At 46.5% G+C, this 21,737-nt stretch overlaps 1 protein-coding gene across 25 annotated transcripts in view; it reads left to right on the top strand.

Annotated features, from left to right (window-relative positions):
* The window catches only part of PTK2 (protein tyrosine kinase 2), a gene marked incomplete at its 5' end in the record, with an annotated part of 198,079 nt that overhangs the window by 158,480 nt on the left and 17,862 nt on the right, over positions 1–21,737 (top strand). For all 25 annotated transcript variants that reach the window (XM_079722516.1, XM_079722514.1, XM_079722518.1 and 22 more), the window contains 4 exons: positions 2,677–2,788; positions 8,934–9,020; positions 10,503–10,640; positions 11,362–11,493. In XM_079722516.1, the coding sequence (XP_079578642.1) occupies positions 2,677–2,788; positions 8,934–9,020; positions 10,503–10,640; positions 11,362–11,493 (469 nt within the window). The remainder of the gene's footprint in view (positions 1–2,676; positions 2,789–8,933; positions 9,021–10,502; positions 10,641–11,361; positions 11,494–21,737) is intronic.

Raw genomic sequence — 21,737 nt, 5'->3', positions numbered from 1 at the left:
GAAAATACCTTAGAAGTAAAATCACATCTTGTTGCTCCAGAACGGAAATTTAATGAGACCCCTCCATACCAGCTTGCGGAGCCCGGGAGACCAGGTTTCACAGGGAGTGCCACAGGCCGAGAAAAGTCGACGCGTGCTTGCAAGTTTTTATGTCCTTTACTGTGAATTGATTACTTTGATGACTTTTTCTCCTAAAGTGAGGGAAATAGTGATAAAAAATAAAACTACCGTTAAATAAATACTCCTTTCCCCTCTTCCCAGTTCTCTTCCTAGATGGGGCTCATGGATAAACAAAGAATGATTCTTAATGTTCTAACGTTTGTTAAATGAAAAGTCTTATGAGCTCTTACAGTTTCGTCTCTGGTGAGTTTGAGACTTAGAAACCACCATCCCAGGAAGAAGCATGAGGGCTCCTTGCCAGTTCACATTAGGCAGCTAAAAGCTTTCAAACAGAATGTATTGCTACTAAAAATACTTGGACTTTGGGAAAATATGTTTAAATTTGACCTCCTTGACACTCTGCACATTCCAGTTTTTTGCTCTGGGTTCCTCAGCAGCTGTAAAGAGGAAAGTTCAGCACTGTCTTCATGGGCACTCTTACTCCATCTATGGAAGAGCCTCCCCATTGTAAAAACAGATACTTCATGAGTTATTTATATTCTGCACCACTCTGAGCCACAAATTCTGGTTTCTCCGAAGCGTCTTGACATGTTCGTTTTTGGTTTGACACTGAGGAGCTCGCTCCCCGGTTACCCCTGCGTCCCGTGTTCAGTGGTAGCAGGTGAGGAAGAGCCGAGGGGGAGGATTCAGACAGTGAATCAGTGGGTCAGAGAACAGTGAGTGTGGGCGGAGGATCAGGGCAGGTGGAGCCTGAGAGGGTCTCCTTATGCAAGGGCCCTCCCGTGACCTATTTGGAGGTGTTTGCGGGGAGCAGTAACCTTCAGGTCAGGGTGGCCCAGTTCACAAAACAGCCCATGTGAAATAAATTGCCTTCGTGAGACCTATTTAAAATAGAGTTCCATTGCCTTAAAGAACATGTCACGCTTGGCCTTCTCATAGCTTGCCTTTATTTTAATGATTTGAAGAAGTTAGAAATAAGGACAATTTTTTTTACTTGTTTTTTTTTCCTGATTGTTATGGACTTTTCAGTTGTTTAAAGCTACGCAATTTTTGGAAATTCTGACTTGGAGTCTGTTACTTGTTTTGAGGGCCAGGTGATTGAGAGCGGGGCGCTGAAAAGCTCCTAATCGGAGGCAGCCCTCTCTCAGGCCAGGGGTCCGTCTGAACCCCTGCTCCCAGCGGCCACCCTCCCGGCAGCCTGCACCCGTCCCCCTGTGAGGCACGGGGAGGTGGTGACCGGTCTTCCTCACCAGCCAGCGCACGTGCTCGGCTGATGGTGGCTTCACTCTCCTGTCATCACTAAGGCAGACTGTGGTCCAGGGTCTGTGCTAGTTCTGGGCGCGTGGAAAGGGGCAGCTCTCAGTCCAGTGTGGGCAGAGGCCAAGCAAACAGGCTGTCGCACGCACTTGACCTGTGAATCGTGGGACCTGGGGCCAGGTTCCTGACAGCGCTGGCTCGGCGTGCATCGGCCAGCCTCGAGGGTGCCGCCAGAGCCTGCACTGTTGTTAAAGTGTTGTGCTGTTTTCTCAACCATGATCGTCTAGATGCAGTGAGAAGAAAAACGAAATCATATTTTGAGGAGGGGGTTGCTTTTCTCTAAAGTGCTGATGTGGTCATGGAGGGAAACGTTCCCTTTCCTTAAAAACAAAACAGAACTCCCATCTGTAGTAAGGGCTTGCTGACTCAGGGCAGTTACAAGTTGAATTCTGTGTGTCCTCTGCTGCTGTAAATTGCATGAGTGCAGCTGCGTGAGAAACAGCCTGCCCTCGCCTCCAGGCAGCAGGAATGTCTCCTGGAAACAGTCAAGCCGGATTCCCAGATTAGAAAGAAAGGCTCTGGGGCCGCTGACCTCACTCTCTCATGAGCTGCTGGCGCTGGGAGGTTCTCTGCTGCCCTCCACCCGGAGGCTGGGACTGGGAAGCCCCAGGACGCGGCGGCAGGGAGGCGGGCGGGCGGGCAGCAGAGGGCGGTGGCCGCCCCTGCGATGGCCCAGAGCCCAGGTGCGGAGCCCTGAGCAGCCCGGCGGGTAAGTAGCCGCGTGACCCGGTGCGGAGTTGCCAGTTTCAAGCCGGCAGGAGTTTCAGAAGTGCTTGTAGATACTGTTGCATTTCCTTCCTTCCTGATGAGGCAAAGTGCCGGTTAAAGTGAAAGTTGGTAGGAGGTCGTGAGCAGTGAGGGGAGCGTTGGGCCGCATGGCTGTTTGGTCGGTTGCTGTGCTGATGTGGTGGCACCGTGAGGGCTGGGTCTGTGCTGTGTGGGGCGCTGCTCGGGATTTGCTCAGGGAAACTCTGCTGCTCAAAGGAAACCGGCGTCCAGACCATCCATCCTGGCCCTCCCTTGGTTTCCCAGCTCCTCCTGTGTTGCCAGCTGCCCCTCCCTTACCTGAGGCTGTGCCCCTTGCATCGAGGCCGTTCTGGAATCCTTTTGTGAAGTTAGAAACCCGATCCTCTTTCCCGCAGGGCTCCGTCGGGGTGGGGTGGGGTGGGGTGGGGTGGGGTGTGGTGTGTGCGAGCTCCCCGGTGTCAGCTCCCCTTACCTACTGTGTTGTCTCCCTAGCACCATCCTGGAGGAAGAGAAGGTCCAGCAAGAAGAACGGATGAGGATGGAGTCCAGACGGCAGGTCACAGTGTCCTGGGACTCCGGAGGGTCCGACGAAGCTCCACCCAAGGTAGCAAAGGCCCCCACCCCATCTCTGGCATCATGCCTACTAACTTTTGAGGTTTATGCTGTAGGCAGCCGCTGTCTGTGGGGAGAAAACCAAATAGCGGGTTATTCTAAGAGGAATCACTGCAACTTCTGTTCCCTGTTCGCCCCGCCGCATACCACCCCAACGGGCACCCGTTTCCCTAATTTGCGCTGCAGCTCTGAGCTGTTCGGAATCATGAGTGATTGGATTAGGCCTGACCTTCCAATCTCCCCCCCACCGCTCCCATCATCAGACTTAAGTGAGCACGCCTGGCTCGGGGAGGTTTCTCTCTGCTGGTGTCAGGGACCTTTCTGATGATAGATAGACTATAACCAAGCCGAGAACGCTTTACGTTTTGCTTTATTTTGAAAGGAGTCAGCTTCCACCTGACCCGGTCCCTTTTGGGTTTTGTTTTGTTTTGCTGAGAACCTGGTGCACATTTTCTGCCTTTTTCTCATCTGTGGCCGGTGGCTGGGGTGTCAGCGTGGGGAGGTCTGCCAGCAGCATCCCAGCCCTGCCCTCCATCCTCCCGGCCTTCCGCAGGCGGCCAGAGCCTTCCCCTCTTGCTCAGCTGGGCTGGAGCTGGACACAGTTGGCCCTTAAACACTCTCCTCAGATTAGGATTCTTTGTTCTCCTTTTGCTTTTGACAGGATGGTATTTTCACACAGTGGCTTACTTGCCATGAATAATCCAGTTCAGATCATTTTCTGGATGGTAAATAGATAATAGGCTTCTTTGCAGTTAATAGTTACCTGCTGCTTGATATTTGATTAGCTAAAAATATATTAAAGGAACTCTGACAATTCTTTACTTCATTTTCTTTTTGAAAAATGTTGAGAAATCTGTTAACAAAAAGTGCTATTTAAATCTTGTACCCATTTTTTTTTTTTATCATGATGCCTGAAATCTGTTTTCTCGGCCATTGTTTTAAACTATTACAGTAAATATTATTACACATTGAAAGTGAACACAGGTGACTGACCCGGTTCCTCAGAATTTTAGAGGTGAAGGGTTCTGTAGTCTGGCTTCCTCCACTAGTGGGAAAACTGAGGCCCAGAGAAGGAGGAGGGAGGGCCTGTGGTCCGTCCTGTCGGTGTTACTGTGAGCTGCTTCGTGCTGAGACCACAGCAGTTCTCTGTCTCTCCTCATGTCACAACAACAATGAAGTCCCTATCTACCCACCGGAAAGCTGTGCACCCCAGCGTCTGCGGCCTCCACCTTGTATACACGGGTTTGCCTGTTTCCTCACTAACTACTGTGGAAGGGTCCAGCACCGGAGAGTCTTGACGTTAATTTCTCAGGCCTGGAAACCAAGTGGATCTGTTCACAGGTGGCTCTGATGACCAGGTGGATTACCTGCCTGTTCCTAGCCTCCCTTTCCTCATCTGTGAAGTGAGGGTACTAGTGTTCCCCACCTCTTAGGGCTGTTGAAGACCAAATGAGGTAATGCATTCACAGCACTTGTTTTAGTCACAGGAGTGTAAGGAACGCTACATAGTTGGTGATTAGCACAAATGATGTGCTAATGCTGTGCACAGCATTCCCCTAAAACTCACAGAATTAACCCTTGCCATCTAAACATGATTACGTATCTCAATCTGTATGATTTTTAATAATTTTCATGTGGCTGAGTTTTGAAGGCTATGATATTAAGTTCATGGGTGGAGATGGAGGTGGTGAGGCTTCTTTGTTGACAGAACAAAGGTGAGTTCTGCTTAAATTTTTAAATATCCTCACATTTCTTTCTTTAGGATGTTTTCAACATGTATATTTTGAGGCTCTTTTCTATAGTCAGAGATGGTTCTACCCTTCAGAATGGGTCAGCAGACTATACCCCGCTGCCTGTTTCTGTTGATGAACGTTTTATTGCATGAACTGCCCCCTTGGCTTCTGTGTTGTCCATGGCTGGGTACCCCCTACACAGACGGACTTGAGTGGTTCCGTTACAGTATGGCTCAAAAAGATTAAGATATTTACTCTTTGGGAATTCCCTGGCGGTCCAGTGGTTAGGACTCCACACTTTCACTGCTGAGGGTGCAGGTTCAATCCCTGGTCAGGGAACTAACATCCCACAAGCTGCACGGCGTGACCAAGTACATATTTACTCTTTGATCCCCAAATTAAAAGGTTGGCAGCCCCCAGATTTAAAAAAAAAATTTTTTTAATTAATTAATTTATTTTTGGCTGCATTGGTCTTCGCTGCTGTGTGCGGGCTTTCTCTAGTTGCGGCGAGCGGGGGCTGCTCTTCTTTGCGGTGTGCAGGCTTCTCATTGCGGTGGCTTCTCTTGTTGTGGAGCACGGGCTCTAGGTGCATGGGCTTCAGTAGATGCGGCATGTGGGCTCAGTAGTTGTGGCTCGCGGGCTCTAGAGCGCAGGCTCAGTAGTTGTGGCACACGGGCTTAGTTGCTCCGCGACCCGTGGGATCCTCCCGGACAAGGGCTCGAACCCGTATCGCCTGCATTGGCAGGTGGATTCTTAACCACTGGGCCACCAGGGAAGTCTCCAGATTAAAATTTTAATGGGTAGAGGGAATTCGCTGGCAGTCCAGTGGTTAGGACTCAGGTTTTCCATTGCCAAGGGCCCAGGTTCAATCTCTGGTCAGGGAACTGAGACCCCACTAAGATCCCACAAGCCACACAGTGCGGCCAAAAAAAAAAAAAAATTTAATGGGTAGAAGATCACCTACATTAGTATATATATGCAGATGCTGGATGTTTTCATTTCTAATAATGTAAATATTGGTAGATATATTCCAGGTAAGTAAAGGCTCGTGGAGTCCACATTAATTTCTGAGAATGTAAAGGGGTCCTGAGAATAGCTGCCTCAGCATAGTGTTTCTCAGCCCTGATCAGACCCAGCATTCCATTTATATAAAAAATATTTTATAATGCCCCATTTACTAATCCTGAAATAAAATACATAGGTTATAAAATGACTTAATAATTTCAAGATACCAATACAGCCAAGAGACTGTGAACTGTACAAGAGAAATAAAAGTAACTTCTAATAGCATTATGCACACAGCTGTATAAAATACTCCAGTATAATTACGTTGGGAGGTGTGGTGGAGGAGCCAGGTGCTCGCACCTGTGTGTGGTAGGCGTGCCCTGGATACAGCAGCTACACTCGCAGACCCTGCAGCCACGACTGACTATGGATCTCATTCGTCTTGATGATGTGATTTTTCTAGAAGGGTGAAAAATCTTGGTAAAGTTCAAATGAAACAAAGTAAAATTGTCCATCTGTATTTACAGTAGTTGCTCTTCTGGAAAGTTCAGTGTCTGATAAACTATGCAAAATATCATTTGTGTTTGTATGTCAGATGGAGTTGGTTCTCGGTTCAGACTACAGGGCTCCTGTTGTTGTTTTACCTGTGTAAGGTGGACAAAGATCTGAACGTGGCACAGGCCCTGCTGTTCAGCCCCGCTGTCCCTCCCACCTGCCTGCCACCCTCAGTGCCGGGCCCTGCAGGCAGCAGGAGCGCCCTCTCAGTACCCTAGGCCCCCATCGGGGGCACTGCCATCCAGCTGAGGACCACGAGTGTAGGATGTGTTGGGTTTTCCTTTTTCTTCCTCCTCACTTGGGAGGCTTTCAACAAAAACTCCCCCAACTCCATCGTTTGCTTCATGAAAATCCAAGTTTCTGTCTTTGAGGAGGAGATGCAGTCAGCCTGCTAAACCTTGTACTTAGTAGCAGGTGACACGTCTGGATACCTCAGCCCAGCTCAGCTCGTTCGATCTTTGTGGCAGCCCTCTCCCCACTTCATTGTTGAGGCACAGTGGGCAAGTTGCCCCGGCCCGGCACTGGCCATTTCCTGGCCTGCCCTCTTGGCCGCCACGCTGAGTCCGTACTTGTAGAGAAGGAAAACAGAACTGTCAGCAGTGCGTCCGTGCTCTCCACAGCGGGTGGCTAACAGAGTTCCATTTTGTGGTATTCTTGGTGCAGTAGTTTCGTCTTCTGTAAGACATGTTTTCATATTTTTATCTTTTATCTTTATTTTGAGATGCAACTTTACAGGTGTTACCGTTTGCTACCCATGTAAGTATTTGAGCCACTGGAGGATGTTCTGTGGAGATTTTGCCATTCTTTGATCATTCCTTTTGTAATTCCCCTTTTATTTGGTGAGTCACAGTGTGCTTGTCATAGAGTAGCAGCACAGCACAGCAGACTCTGGAGGCGGGCAGTTCTGCCATTACAGCTGTGCAGCCTGTTCGCATCACCTGACCTCTCTGAGCCTCTGTTTTATCCTCTGTAAAATGGGGTGATAATACTTCTTTGTACCATTGCTCTCAGACTTCTCAGATTGTACATACAACACCTAGCTCTACACGTAGGACACATTGAGTAAAAGTTTTGTTTTGTTTTGTTTGAGTAAAAGTTTTTCTTTTTGCCTGTGTTACTTACCTGCCACCTCCACAATGTAAGCCAGCAGACACAGCTGTCCACCCGTCAGAGAGCTGTGAACACTGTCCTGATTCCTGGGTCTGCGCCCTCCCGTACCTGGACTCCAGGAAGCCTTTGCCACACGACCATTCTAATGCATACATATTAACACACACCTTTAAAACGGCTGTTGCCACTGAAATGTCAGAGTACAGAGATAGTCAAACATTTTTACCTCTTTTTAACCACTTGTTCAAATGAAACCTTTAAAAATATAAATCTGAAGAGTAGTCCCTAGGGCTTCATGGAACAGAATTGCCACCCTAGCACACAAGCAAAGCCCGTGACTCCGCCTTCATGCCCTTCCCTCTTTTGGGGGGTCTTGGGGATCTATCCTCACATTTAGTTAAGTTTGGAGTAGACTGCACCTGGGGGCTGAAATGCGACAGGGCTAAAGGGGTGGGGGAGCCTTCCCACCCTCAGAGGCTTAACAGGCCCGCACAGCAGGGCGGGAGCAAGTGCAGGGGTAGCTGCAGTCCACGTGCTCGGAGGAGAGCAGGGGATATGCTTCTGTGTCAGGAGGGAGAGGGAGGGGTGACCCAGGAGACCCGGGACAGGAGGCAGCATGCATTCCAGGCAGAGGGGGGGACACTGTTTCGAGACTCAGACTCTCTCAGAACTTAGCCAAAGCGAAGTGTGTGTTCATCCAGGACCACCTGTGTCCACAGGAAAGCGACACGAGCACTGAGGCGTTTTCCTTCCTCCCCTGGGCTCGCTGGGCCCCAAGTCTGTTTCCTTCAGTTCTGGTCTTTATTCACCTGGAGGGCCCTGAGTTTCCACTTTGTTAAATCCCTCAGGTTTAGGAGACTTCATTGACTTCATCTTCCATTTCAGACGAGACCGTTCTTTTTGCTCTGAACTTTAAATTCACATGTCAAACAGTGAGGATTTTAGAGCTGGAAGTGACTTCAGGGTCCCTCCAAGTCAACCCAGTTCTGTAGATGAGGAGATAGTATCCGGCTGGTTCACCCACGTGCTCCCAGCCGGTGAGGAGCAGAGAGGAAAGCCTCCAGGTCTGCGTTTCCGTGATGCTGAATGGTATTGAGCATCTTCTTGTGTGCTTATTGGCCATTGGTATGTCTTCTTTGGGTCTACTCAGATCTTTTGCTCACTGTTTACTTAGATTATTTGTCACTTTCTTGTTGAACTTATAAGAGTTCTTTGTATATTCTGGATATGAATCTTTTCAGATAGATGATTTGCAGATACTTTCTTCCATTCATGGGTTGTCTCTTCACTTTCTTGATGTTGTCATTTGCAATACAAAACTTTTAATTTTGATGAAGTCCAGTTTATCTTTTCTTTTCTTTTGTGGACTGAGTTTTTGGCGTCCTAAGAAACCACGGCCTAACTCAGGGTCACAAAGATTTACTCCCGTGTTTTCTTCTAAGAGCTTTATCGTTTTAGCTCTCACGTTTAGAAATATGATCCATGTTGAGTTAATTTCTATGTATGTTGTGAGGAAGGGGTCCAGCTTCATTTTTCGCATGTGGATATCCTGTTGTCCCAGCATTATTTGTTGAAAAGACTGTTACCCCATGGAAATGTCTTCACACGCTTTATCATTCTTTCCATCTAAGCTCTTATAGAAAATTATCTTTTTCTATTCTTTTTAATAAAATGCAGATTTACCAAAATAATCAGAATACTTATTCATGTGATGCTCTGTTGATTTGTTCACAGCCCAGCAGACCTGGTTATCCTAGTCCGAGGTCCAGCGAAGGGTTTCATCCCAGCCCACAGCACATGGTACAGACCAATCACTACCAGGTATACCGTTCATTACCGTTATAAGATGTGTTATTTTATTCTTCAGCACATTTGGGGGGTGGGGAAGTATATATTATATATATATTATAAATTAAAACATTCATTTTTTTCATCGACCAAAAATGAATGATTCTCTCCCAAGCCCCACATTTCCTTACCTTGTAAATATGAACAGCTATGGGACATTTCCTGTAGGCCTTTTCAGCTTGAAATGCTCATTTGATCCTTTCACGTCATTGGTGTCATATAGAAAACTGCCTTAGATCATTTGAAATCTCTTTGTTCTGAAAATTCCTAGAAGTTCTCTGGCAGTGATATATCCCTTCTGACCAAAAATAGTCACTGGTACAGCATTTTATGTTTAGTAGAGTTTTTTATTAAAATATTTTCATTCAAATCAACTGTGAGAACTACCTGTACATCTTATTTGAAAGTTTAGTAATTACATATTGTCAGTATGGAATTTTGGTATAAATCAATGCCTAGAGACCTAACAAATGCATGAAATCTTTGTTGAAGGGAATTTGGAAATATGGATTTGGCTGTGCTTTATCTCATTTAAAAAGTAGCTGGCAACCCTGGCTGCCCAGTACCAGCCTAATGAGTTAGGGAAACAGATACTGATTCCTTGTCTCTCTTTCTCTTGATTGAGGGAAAACCATGTAAAGAAATTCCTCTCACTTTCCTTCTGCCTTGAAATTTTTCTCCGTGTCCAACTAAATGTTTTTCTCTGCCTTCGTGATCAATGTTAGACTGTGAAGGCCTGCCTTCTCTCACCATCCACCCTGGTTCACTAGAGGACAAGCATTTGGGGGTTTTGTTTGTTCTTTGCTGGTGGAGTAGTAGTGCGTTGGGCAGGAAAGGGACTTGTAGAGAGATGGCTTAACCATGTTTATGGCCCATTGCTTTTACATCCGAGGATGGTCTGCTCTCAGCACTGTAATAAGTGTAAAATTCCAAAGTGAAGAATTTCTGGTTTCCTAGTGTCTATTTGCATTAGCTATCTACTGTGGCCATAAAAGACAACCTTTCTCAAGGCTGCAGTTGAGAGTCCATTTCCTTGCCTTTACCGGCTTCTAGAGGCACCTGCATTCCTTGGCTCATGGCCCCTTCCTCCACTTCAAAGCCCAACTATCTCTCTTGACTGTTCTTCAGTAGCCACACCCCCTTTCTCTCCCCTCTGCTTCCCTCTTGCATTTTTAGGGACCCTTATGATCACGTTGGGTCCACTCAGATTGTCCAAGATAATCTCCCTACCTAATGATTCCTAATTTATAATCACATCTGCACAGTCCCTTTAGCATGTAAGCTACCACATTCACACAGGTTCCAGGGATTAGGGCGTGGACAAGCTTGAGGAGCCGTTATTCTGCTGCCACGTTATTCTCTATAACCTCAGTTACTTCCTTTTACGTGGAAAGCAGAACTGTGCAGAAGTCATACTGCGTCAGACCGTGACCTGGCCGCTTCACTCACCCGCAGGTCTCTGGCTACCCTGGCTCACATGGAATCACAGCCGTGGCTGGCAGCATCTACCCAGGTCAGGCATCTCTTTTGGACCAAACGGATTCGTGGAATCACAGACCACAGGAGATATCCATGTGGCAGCCCAATGTGGAGGTAAATTGGATGTTCTTCGGCTTTGCTTTGTTAACTGATGAGGCTGTGCCCAAGGTACAGGATTTCTAAATCCTAAGATTTCTCAATTTAGATGCCCTCATTCTAAGATCAAATGCTCTCTGGGTCTGTGAATCTTCTTCGCTAAACGATGGAGAGATGCTACCATCATTAGCCCATTCATTTGAAAAACAGAGCCCTACATGAGGCCAAGGAACAAACAGCCTCCAGCTCTGCAGACTGTGTTAATTTTTACTAAATTTTCTTGGTAAAACCAAGAACCACTCCTATAATATTAAAAATCATTTCTTTGAATCCAAGAACATCTGTAGTTGTCCACTCTTCAAGCTCTTTTCCTTGGAGTACACATGCTTTATACTCTGTAATATGTGTGTGTCGTATTTAATCCTCCTCCCATTATTTTACTTCCAGATTGTTTCCACTTTTTCGCTCTCTAACTAATGATGCATTCTCTGCCTCATATCTTGGATTACTTCTTTAGAGTAGGTCCCTGCAAGTGAACCATTGTATGCTTTTTAAAGCTGTTTCACACACGTTAACTTGTAACCCTCAGAAAAGTTGCTCCCACCGGCAGAGTAGAAGAGACCCTACTTCCACCACACCTGCTATTTTGCTTAATTGTTTTTTGGAAAGACACACAGAAAAAAAAGTAAGAGCCTCATACACAGACTTCTGAGAGTGGACCTTATAACTCCTCTTCCAGGACTCTGCAACACTGGACCTGCGTGGCATCGGGCAGGTGTTGCCGACCCACCTGATGGAGGAGCGGCTGATCCGGCAGCAGCAGGAGATGGAAGAGGATCAGCGCTGGCTGGAGAAGGAGGAGAGGTTTCTGGTAACTGAGTCTCAGAAAGTTCTTCCGCCCCTAAGTCTCTGGAGTTGGCTCTACTGCAAATGATTGCAAACCTCATCTTTTCCAGAGCAGGAGCCTTTGTTTTACATCTGCTTCCTGGAACTTGCAATAGTGGGTCGTTTGCTTTTCTTGAATTACTTTTTCAGGATAAATTTCTAGGAGGTCTGTAGTAGCATCATGCGCTCAGATGTAGAACTGTTTCTGTGGTTTTGTGTTACTGCCACGTTCACACAGAAACGACTCCCACTGAAGTGTCAGCTTGCATATAAGACATTGCCTCTTGCTACTGCAGGGCACATGACTAGATAGCCCGGGGGCCCCGGGCTTGCCTTCCTGGGCTCCTCTGGTTCGAGGTCTGAGAGATGCAGACCTCCAGACCTCCTGCCACATGGCTCTGGGGTTGCGGGCAGCAAATGTCTTCCTGGGACAACTCTTGTCGACAGCCCCTCAGAAGTCCCTGGGGATAGAGGAGCAGTGACAGAGTGGTCTGTGTGTGTCACGTGGTCCTCAGCCCTAGGACCCCTCCCCTGTCACCCTGCACAGCTACTTCAGCCGTCCTGAAGTAGCCTGAAGAGAAGAAAGGCTGGATGGAGCCAGGACTCAGAGCGCTTCCACAAAGCCCGCACCTGGCTGGTCCAGAACTCGTCCCTCACGCTTTGACCATAAACATCCCGAGGCCACCTCTACATCACCCTCTGTGCGGAGGGACCAGACACTGATGAGGGGATACAACGCTGTTCATGCATCTCTGGGAGTCCTACAGGCACAGAAACATTAAATCAACAACCAGTGGTTTTACGAGACAGCGGTTCATCACCTGTGATCCTGATTTCATTCTTTATACAGGGCTTTCTTTTTGAAAACTGTAGTTTCAAATTAAACAAAGCAAGCTGCGCACAAGTTTGGTGAGGCACATTTTAACCCATCCGGTGGCCACTGCCCTCGCTGCAGGGGGACTGAGGGCCGTCTTGGCACGAACGGGGACCTGGGAGCAAATCACATTGGGTGGAGGCACTTTCCCACCTTTCTTTTCTTTTTCTCTTAAAACTGAGGCCTGCAGACATCACACACACCCCACAGTCACTTAACTGCCAGATGGGACTAACGCACACAGCCCTGTCGCAGCTTAATGGTTAAGGTCATACAAAATACTTATCACATGTTGGTCACCATCCTACATATTTCTCATACAGAAAGTCATTCGGTCTTTATAACCACCCTGTGAGGAAGAGACAGGTCCAAAATATTTTATCCGAAACTCTCGAGGGTTCTATGTGCTACACTATTTTTTTGCTTTAGAAAGTTAATGAAGGGAATCCCCTAGCAGTCCAGTGGTTAGGACTCGGCGCTTTCACCGCCGGGGACCAGGTTCAATCCCTGGTCAGGGAACTAAGATCCCGTAAGCCTTGCAGTGCGGCCAAAAAAAAAAAAAAAGAAAGAAAGAAAATTAATGAAATGTGACGCACATGCTGTATATTATATAAGTATTCCAATAGCATACAGAGTTAAAAGCACTAACACTCTTTCATTTATTTATTTTTTTTGCGGTACGCGGGCCTCTCACTGTTGTGGCCTCTCCCGTTGCGGAGCACAGGCTCCGGACGCGCAAGCTCAGCGGCCATCGCTCACGGGCCCAGCCGCTCCGTGGCATGTGGGATCTTCCCGGACCGGGGCACAAACCCGTGTCTCCTGCATCGGCAGGCGGACTCTCAACCACTGCGCCACCAGAGAAGCCCCAAAAGCACTAACACTCTTACAGCACAACACAGGTGTTCACATTACCAAGTGTAAAGACAGCCCTCACATCAGTTCAGGTCAGGTTTTGCCACAAAATTAGTTTCCTTCCAGCTTAAAAAAACAAACAAACTTAAGTCTTTTAGTACACTTTAGATTTTGGAAGCGAGGCTAAAGGACAGTGCACCTACCCTTTATTACCCTCGTGTTAGAGATGAGGAAATTGCCTGAGACCACTGGGTAGCGTTGGCCGAGCCGGGGTCTTTGGTGCCCGCCACTCTGCCAGCCGTACTGGGTGCCCGGCTGCACACGGCTCGGCACTCCCACAGCCTAGTGCTCCTCTGCACGTGCATTTACTGTAACGTATACAAAATGTCACTGGGCGCTGTGAACCATTCACTTTTGAACAAAAGTTTCATCATATCAAACTTCTAAATTAATTATTTAAATCAAAGCGTATCTTGAGATTATAAGGCAAGTGGCAAAAATTGGTTATTATTATTTACTATACTAATCTGAGCGAATCTGTTTGGATATTATATCAGTTCCAAGAATACAGCTGCTGTTCCCTAGCCCTACATTTTAACCTTTTGTCCAGAGAGCCTACTTTCCCGCATTGATTTGTATTTTAAAAAGGCAGTGTTACAAACTCTTCAAACTCGAGTTAGTGTACGTAAATACCAGTGTCTGGTGTATGATCGCCCTGAGAGTGGAGGCGGCCGCGGCTGTGAGCTGCTCTGACAGAGCGCAGCCGGCGGTGAGAGCAGGCGGGGGGGCCTGGGGGTGCTGCTCGGAGTCAGGATGATGTTGGCGCCCAGGCCTCGAGATAGATCGGAATTTGCAGGGCAGACAGGCTCAGGAAGTGTGCTCATGCCTTGGAAAGAGCTTGCTGGTGGGGAAGGTGATCGGCCCAGGCCCAGGCTCCATCTTCCCAGTGATGTCAGGTACTCTGAATCAGAGGCTCCAGACGCTGCCGGCTCGTCAGCCATAGGGGTTGTTCCTTTTAACTCAGATAATTTACATACAGTGGACTGCACAGGACTTAAGCGTACAGTTTGGTGAGTTTTGATAAATGCGTTAAGTCCATATAACCCATTCTCCATACGTGTAACATTTCTGTCACTCCACATGGCTTCCAAGCCACGTTGAAAATCCAGTAATGAAGTCGTATAATGAACTCCCCCCGGGGAGTCCAGTCAGTGCTGTGTCCTGTGACAGCCTCAGTGTACCTGTCTCCTCAGCCTGGGACATTTCCATTTGTTCCTGATCCCTTTTATTTCTCCCATGTAACTTTATAATGTTCTCTAAGTCCATATCTTCCCTTATTAAATTACTGCCCGTTCATTTAGAGCTTCCCGTCACTGATAATGGTATCTCATTTTCACTGAACTTTTTAGTTGTTATGTCCGTATATGCATATGCAGTTGATTTTTAGGAAATTATCTTGTATGTAACAATATTTATCCCATGAAATTTTTCTGACTGATTTCCTTTGATTTTTTCTATTCATGCACAGTTATCACTTTTTAAAAAACATTTGCTTTCTTCATTTTCAGTTATGTATCTCATATTGCCCCTGAAGCATCTCCTGCCAACTTTTGTATTAAATAGGTTCTTGCCTGCTTTTATTTTTTTATTTTTATTTATTTTTTTTAAACCCCGCATTTGTTTGTTTATTTATTTTTGGCTGTGTTGGGTCTTCGTTTCTGTGCAAGGGCTTTCTCCAGTTGTGGCAAGCGGTCGCCACTCTTCATCGTGTGCGTGGGCCTCTCACTATCGCGGCCTCTCTTGTTGCGGAGGACAGGCTCCAGACGCTCAGGCTCAGTAGTTGTGGCTCACGGGCCTAGTTGCTCCGTGGCATGTGGGATCTTCCCAGACCAGGGCTCGAACCGTGTCCCCTGCATTGGCAGGCAGATTCTCAACCACTGCGCCACCAGGGAAGCCCATCCTGCTTTTATTTTTAAACGTAATGTCCGTAATAGTTTTCTCCGTTAAGGATAATGCTGGCTCTCTATTTTAAAAATAACCTTTTTAAAGCTTTTAAAAGGCTTAACCTGATGAATTACATGAAGCATTTTGCTTGGTTTTATGCTGGACCCGCATTCCAGAGAGAAGTCCCCACTAAGTCGTGGTTGATGATCCTTTGAAGGTCCTGGTGTCTTTTGTTTGTGATGTTTTATTAGAGTTTCCTATCGATCTTCATAAGCAAGAGTGATTTATTATTGTCATTGTTAATGGTTTCAATATCAGAACAGTGTTGATGTCCTCAGCCGAATAATGTTGGCCGTTGGTCAGGCAGCCAGTGTAGGTGGGGGGCTGAGAGCAAGCGAGCCGTCAGGACGGGCCCGGCCTCGGCGTGAGCAACTGGGTGAGCGAGCCACAGCGCCGCTGCCAGGGTGGGGAAGGTGAGGAGGTGAGGGCAAGTAAATGTAAAGGCCGGGGCGTCGAACGTGGCATCTCTGAGATCCTGTCCCCTCCAAGCTGTGTTTCATGCCGCAGCCGCGGTGACGTTTCTACACCTCGGGTCTGATCCTGGCCTTCTCTGACTTAAAACCTTCCAGTGGCCGCCACAGGATGACCACCCGGGGCCCTCCATCCTTCCTGTCCTCGAGACGCAGCCCCTCTAGGTCAGCCCCGGTTGTGACAGAGAGGACCGAGCGCAGGGGGCGCCCAGCATGCAGGGCCGTCAGGGCAGGCTGAGCAGCTGAAGAACAAGCCAGGGTGAGGGCACACCGAGTGCGGGAGCCTAGGCGCCGGGGTCAGCTAGGGGAGACTTCAAAATCCTAGTTACCGCCGCCCTGCGTAAATTGTTTAATCTCTCTATGCTGCGATTTGTTCATCTGTAAAATAATTATAATTTCCTCTGTAAAACGCGAGAACGCTTTTCTGTAGGGTTGAGTGGAGGAATAAATGTATAACGTGTAGACAGTGGGAGGGGTAAGGAATACACCATTAATTTTTCCAAGGGCTTTTAATCTCTCATTCAGTTGGTTCTCTGTAGCAGCCAGGAGCGCTGCATTGATGAGAATCCAGAATCCTAGATCGTACACGTCGCCCGGAATACCTGCAGGCGGCTCCCAACCCAAGATGAGTGTAATAGATGGGGTGAGAGATTTTCGCCAGTGTCGAAGGGATTCTGCAAAGGAGCGTCGCTGGTATCACACAGGAGCTGGACACCCTTTCACTGGATTTATTTGTTATCAGTGAACCTTAATTCGTCGTTTGTTTTTGGGGTTTTTTTTTCCCTTAATTCATTTTTGCTGTTGTTAGGGCTCCCTTAGGTAGGCTATTTTTAGCAGCTGGCTAACAAGGCCCTGGCTGTGTCTGACTGCCGTGTTTCCCCGAGGAGGCAGAATCTCTGTGCGGGACATGGAGCCTTTTAGGCCCAGGTGCTTCCCTGTGCAGGCTTCTCAGGCTGTCAGTGAAGGAGGACCCGTTTCTATTTTTTTTTCCTAAACCACTGTAGACCTGATACTCTAGTAAAATAAAATAAAAAGCAGTTACTAGAAAAAGGAAAATTTTAATAAGGTATACAGACTTTTATTATGAGCTCCAAGAGACCTAAAAGTTACGATTTCAGATTGCTCTAGAAATTTCTAAAGATGCTCATCCTCTGTTTCTGTCTCATCATGACCTGGTAACAGCAAATCATTCCTGACCCACCCTGGTCCTCGGACTGTGCTGGGAGCAGCCCTGCCGCTCCCTTCCGTGAGGTCAGCTTGTACCCGGGTGGAAGAGTCATGTTCTTACTGGAAAAATTAAAGTTGCTTTGTCAGTAGCGATTCCCAGATTTTTTCTAACAGATCAGAATCGATAGCTGTGTATTGAAGCCTCCTGTTTTAGGACTTACATCATTGTATGAGGTTACTTTTTATCGAGCACTTTGGAGAGTCGAGCATCCCTCAGATGCATCCCTCTGTCGGCACACATAAGGCAGGCTCTTGCCCTGGGGCACACAGCTGTGACCTACAGCGCAGGGTCTTTGTGGTGTCCCCACCCCCTTCTCTGATCTCAGTGCAGCCCAAGTGGTTTCTGAGTTGCCTCTGTGCCTGTGAATCCACGGCTGTAAAAGCTGTCTTGCAAACTGGCCAGAGAGAGCCGGCAGCCTTGACTAGAACCTCAGTCCATTGAGAGGACTTTCTTTCCTATTGGGTGCTGCTTAAAGAGAGAGTAACTGTGTTACTTGTTTATTTTTATTGCCATGCACACAGTCATTTTCTAATGCAGAGCTGTGCTGACGATAGGATTTTAATTTTAAAATGAGAACGTTTTGAGTATATAAAGCCTGCTTTGTGTCCTGAGAAAGGAAATGAATGTTTGAGCTGTTTTCCCTGTCGCAGCAGAGCCAGTCAGCAGGAATGAAAGGTGAACATCAAGATGGGGTAAGAGAGTCCAAGACGGGGACTCTGTTCTCAGCCAGGCCACATCCCTCCCATGTGTATTCCACAGTCCAGATTTGAAGACAATGTGTAGTGCAAGGGGAAAGGACTTTGAGTTGAAAGCCTTAGGTTTGAAGTTTTCTAGAGTGATAGCAGCATGGGACTAGAGATCAAGCCTGAATGGTTGGTTACTGTGTCCCCAGAACCGAAAGCAGCGCCTTCAGCCCCCATCTGTTGCCTAAGAGAAGGGAATATGCATGCCCACACGGAAAAGAACTGGAGATAACCCACCTACCCGTTAACAGCAGAATGGATGCAACAAGGGCATGTTGCACAACAGTAAAAACGAACAAACTACTACACACAACCACAGGGCTGAATCTTAGACACCGTGTTCACAAAAGATGTCAGACACACACGAGTGCTTCTTACAGGACCCATTTGTGTGAAGTTCAGAAACAGTCGTCTGGGCTGGAAGTCAGAGGAGAGGTCCCTTTGGCGAACTGGAGCCTGCGGGTTACCTGCTCTGTGTCTTGATTGGGGTGGCGTGTTAGGCAGGGGTACTGACCTTTACACTTAAGAACTGTGGGCTTTGTTGTATACAAGTTAGTTATACCTGAATTTGAAAAAAAGAAAGAAAATGCATGCCTGATGGGGAAAATAATCAAATAGGCCCAGACATTCTTTATGTCTGTTTTCCGTTTCTGTAAGATTTTAAATAGAAACTGCCTTTGCCTCATATCTTCAGATCCAGAATATTTTATTTTAAAGTGTAATTGACTTAGAATATTATATTAGTTTCAGGTCTACAACATAGTGATTCAGTATTTTTATATATTACAAAATGGTCATCAGTGTAGGTCTAGTTACATCTGTCACCATACAAAGTTATTACAGTATTAGCCAATCCATTCCCCACACTGTACATTACATCTCATTGGCCCATTTATTTTATAACTGGAAGTTTGTCCCTCTTAATCTCCCTCACCTATTTCACTCATCCCCCCCACCCCTCCCCTCTGGCAACCACCTGTTTTCTGTATCTATGAGTCCGTTTCTGTTCTGTTTGTTCATTTGGTTTTGGGGAGGTTATTTGTTTTTTGTTTTTTTAGATTCTACATATAAGTGAAATCATACAGTATTTGTCTTCGACTGACTGACTTCACTTTGCATGATACCCTCTGTGTTGTTGCAAATGACAAGATTTCATTCTTTTTTACAGCTGACTAATATTCTATTGTGTGTATATGTACCACATCTTCTTTATCCATTCCTCTATAAGTGGGCACTTAGGTTGCTTCCATATCTTGGCTATTGTAAATAATGCTGCAGTGAACGTAGGGGTGCATATATCTTTTCAAAGTAGTTTTTTGGTTTTCTTCAGAAAAATACCCAGAGCCGGAATGACTGGATTATATGATAGTTCTTTTTTTTTTTTTTTTTTTTGCGGTACGCGGGCCTCTCACTGCTGTGGCCTCTCCCGCTGCGGAGCACAGTCTCCGGACGCGCAGGCTCAGCGGCCATGGCTCACGGGCCCAGCCGCTCCGCAGCATGTGGGATCTTTCCGGACCGGGGCATGAACCCGTGTCCCCTGCATCAGCAGGCAGACTCTCAACCACTGTGCCGCCAGGGAAACCCCTGTTTGTTTGTTTTAATACTTTTTTTTTAAAGGAAACTTTATTATTTTATTTATTTATTTTTTTGGCTGCATTATGTCTTCGTTGTTGCGCGGGCTTTCTCTAGTTGAGGTAAGCGGGGGCTACTCTTACTTGCAGTGTGCGGGCTCACTGTGGTGGCTTCTCTTGTTGTGGAGCACGGGCTCTAGGCACTCAGGCTTCAGTAGTTGTGACACGTGGGCTCAGTAGTTGTGGCTCATGTGCTCTAGAGTGCAGGCTCAGTAGTTGTGCCACATGGGCTTAGTTGCTCCGTGGGGATCTTCCTGGACCAGGGCTCAAACCCGTGTCCCCTGCATTGGCAGGCAGATTCTTAACCACTGCACCACCAGGGAATTCCTTTCATAATTTGTATATTTCTAGTTATGGTCTTTTCTTTTTTGATTAGAGAAGACCCTTTAACATTTCTTGTAAAGCCAGTTTTGTGGTGCTGAACTCTTTTACCTTTTGCTTGTCTGTTAAGCTCTGTATCTCTCCTTCAAAGCTGAATGATAGCCTTTCTGGGTAGAGTATTCTTGGTTGTAGGTTTTTTCCTTTCATTATTTTGAATGTATGGTTCCACTTCTTCTGGCCTGCAAAGTTTCTGTTGAAAAGTCAACTGATAGTCTTATGGCAGTTCTCTTGTACATAACGAGTTGCTTTTCTCTTACTGGTTTTAAGATTCTCTCTTTATCTTTAGTTTTTGCCATTTTAATTATGTGTCTGGTGTGGACCTCTTTGGGTTCATCTCGTTTGGGATTCTCTATACTTTGACTTGGATGTCTCTTTCTCTTCCCATGTTAGGGAAGTTTTCAGCTATGATTTTTTTCAAATAAGGTCTCCACCCCTTTCTTTTCTCCTTTTGGGACCCCTATAATTTGAATGTTAGTATGCTTGATGTTGTCCCAGAGGTCTCAAACTATCCTCTTTTTTTTTTTTCTTTTTTCTGTTTATCTTGGATGATTTCCACCGCTCTGCCTTCCAGTTCACTGATCTGTTCCCCATTCCTCAGTATCCAGTCTACTGTTGATTCCTTCTAGTGTATTTTTTCCGTTATTGTATTCTTCAGCTCTGTTGGGTGCTTCTTTGTATTTTCTGTCTATTTGTTAAACTTTCACTGTGTTCACCCATTCTTCTCCCAAGTTTGTTGAGCGTCTTTATGATCATTACCTTGCACTCTTTATTCGGTAGATTGCATAGCTCCACTTTGCTTAGTTCTTCTTCTGGGGTTTTGTCTTATGCTTTTATTTGGAATTCCTCTGTCTCCTCATTTTGCTCAATTCTCTGTGTTTATCTCTGTGTATTAGGAAGGGTCAGTTACATTTTTTCAATCTTGGAGAAGTGACCTTATGTAAGAGACATCCTCTGGAACCCAGCAGCACCCTCCCCTTTGGTCACCAGAGCTGTATGCTTTTGTCCCATGTGTGGGTTGTGTGGGTCCTTCTGCTGTGGCTGGGCCAGCTACCATGGGCAGCTGGTAGGTGAGGCTGGCCCAGCCCTGTTGGCTGCCTGGCCCTGCCTTGTGCAGTGGCTGCCAGCCTGCTGATAAGAGGGGCTGGGTCCTGGGGCAGCTGGTTGTGGGCCCAGAGGGCTAGAGATCTAGAATATTCTGTAAGGGGAAAACAGGAGAATTTAGCTTCACCCAGTAGCAGAAACAATAATAGAATCTCTTCTTTTTGACAGGCTGTCTTTGGCTAGATTGCTTTTTAGTTCCCAGCGTGACACTTTTATTCAGACAGGCTCTGCCGACTATATGAGGAAAACGCTTAAATATTTCTATTCATGGAACACAAGTGGACTTTACATAGATAGGCCTCCTTTAAGATTGAAACTCTGTCTTTGGAAAAGTATATCATTGGGGAATTGTGCATAAAGAAAAATAAGCCATTTCATGTATTTTATATGAAAGTAAAAATAGATAATTCATGTAAATACATGAAACCCAGCACCTTACTCTATAAGCAAACAATATATGAACTGCTTTTGTTTAAGTAAAAACGTAAATAAAATATTTTCCGCACGTAGAAGATACTCACTACGTATTTGTTGCCTGATTGAATCCAGCTCGTGTCGCCTGTAGCAACCGGTTCTGCCTAAGCTTCACGTTCCTCCTCTGTAAAATCTTTTCTCCTTTGCATTTTTATTAATGCATTCCTTCAGCACATATTTACTAGCCATCTCATATATGCACATTTCTGTGCCAAGCACTTACTTAATCCTTATAATAACTGTGTGGGTGAGGAAATGGGTTAGGAGAGGTGAACCTTGTCCAAGGCAGCTTAGCATCTGTGAGAGGAAACAGAGATGTTCTACTACTTAGGGAAGGGGGAGGGGCAGATTGCAACAGGTGGCATTTTGTTTATTGATTGGCTGCAAGTTTTAAGTGAAGTCCAGCAGTGCTGGGGCACAGTCCATCGCAGACAGAGGCAGGACCAGCTTGGCATCTGATACCCTCAATTTT

Source organism: Hyperoodon ampullatus (assembly GCF_949752795.1).
Source record: "Hyperoodon ampullatus genome assembly, chromosome: 17".
Taxonomy (NCBI): domain Eukaryota; kingdom Metazoa; phylum Chordata; class Mammalia; order Artiodactyla; family Ziphiidae; genus Hyperoodon; species Hyperoodon ampullatus.
The sequence above is the reverse complement of the archived record's forward strand: the minus strand, read 5'-3'. Positions and strand labels throughout refer to the sequence as shown.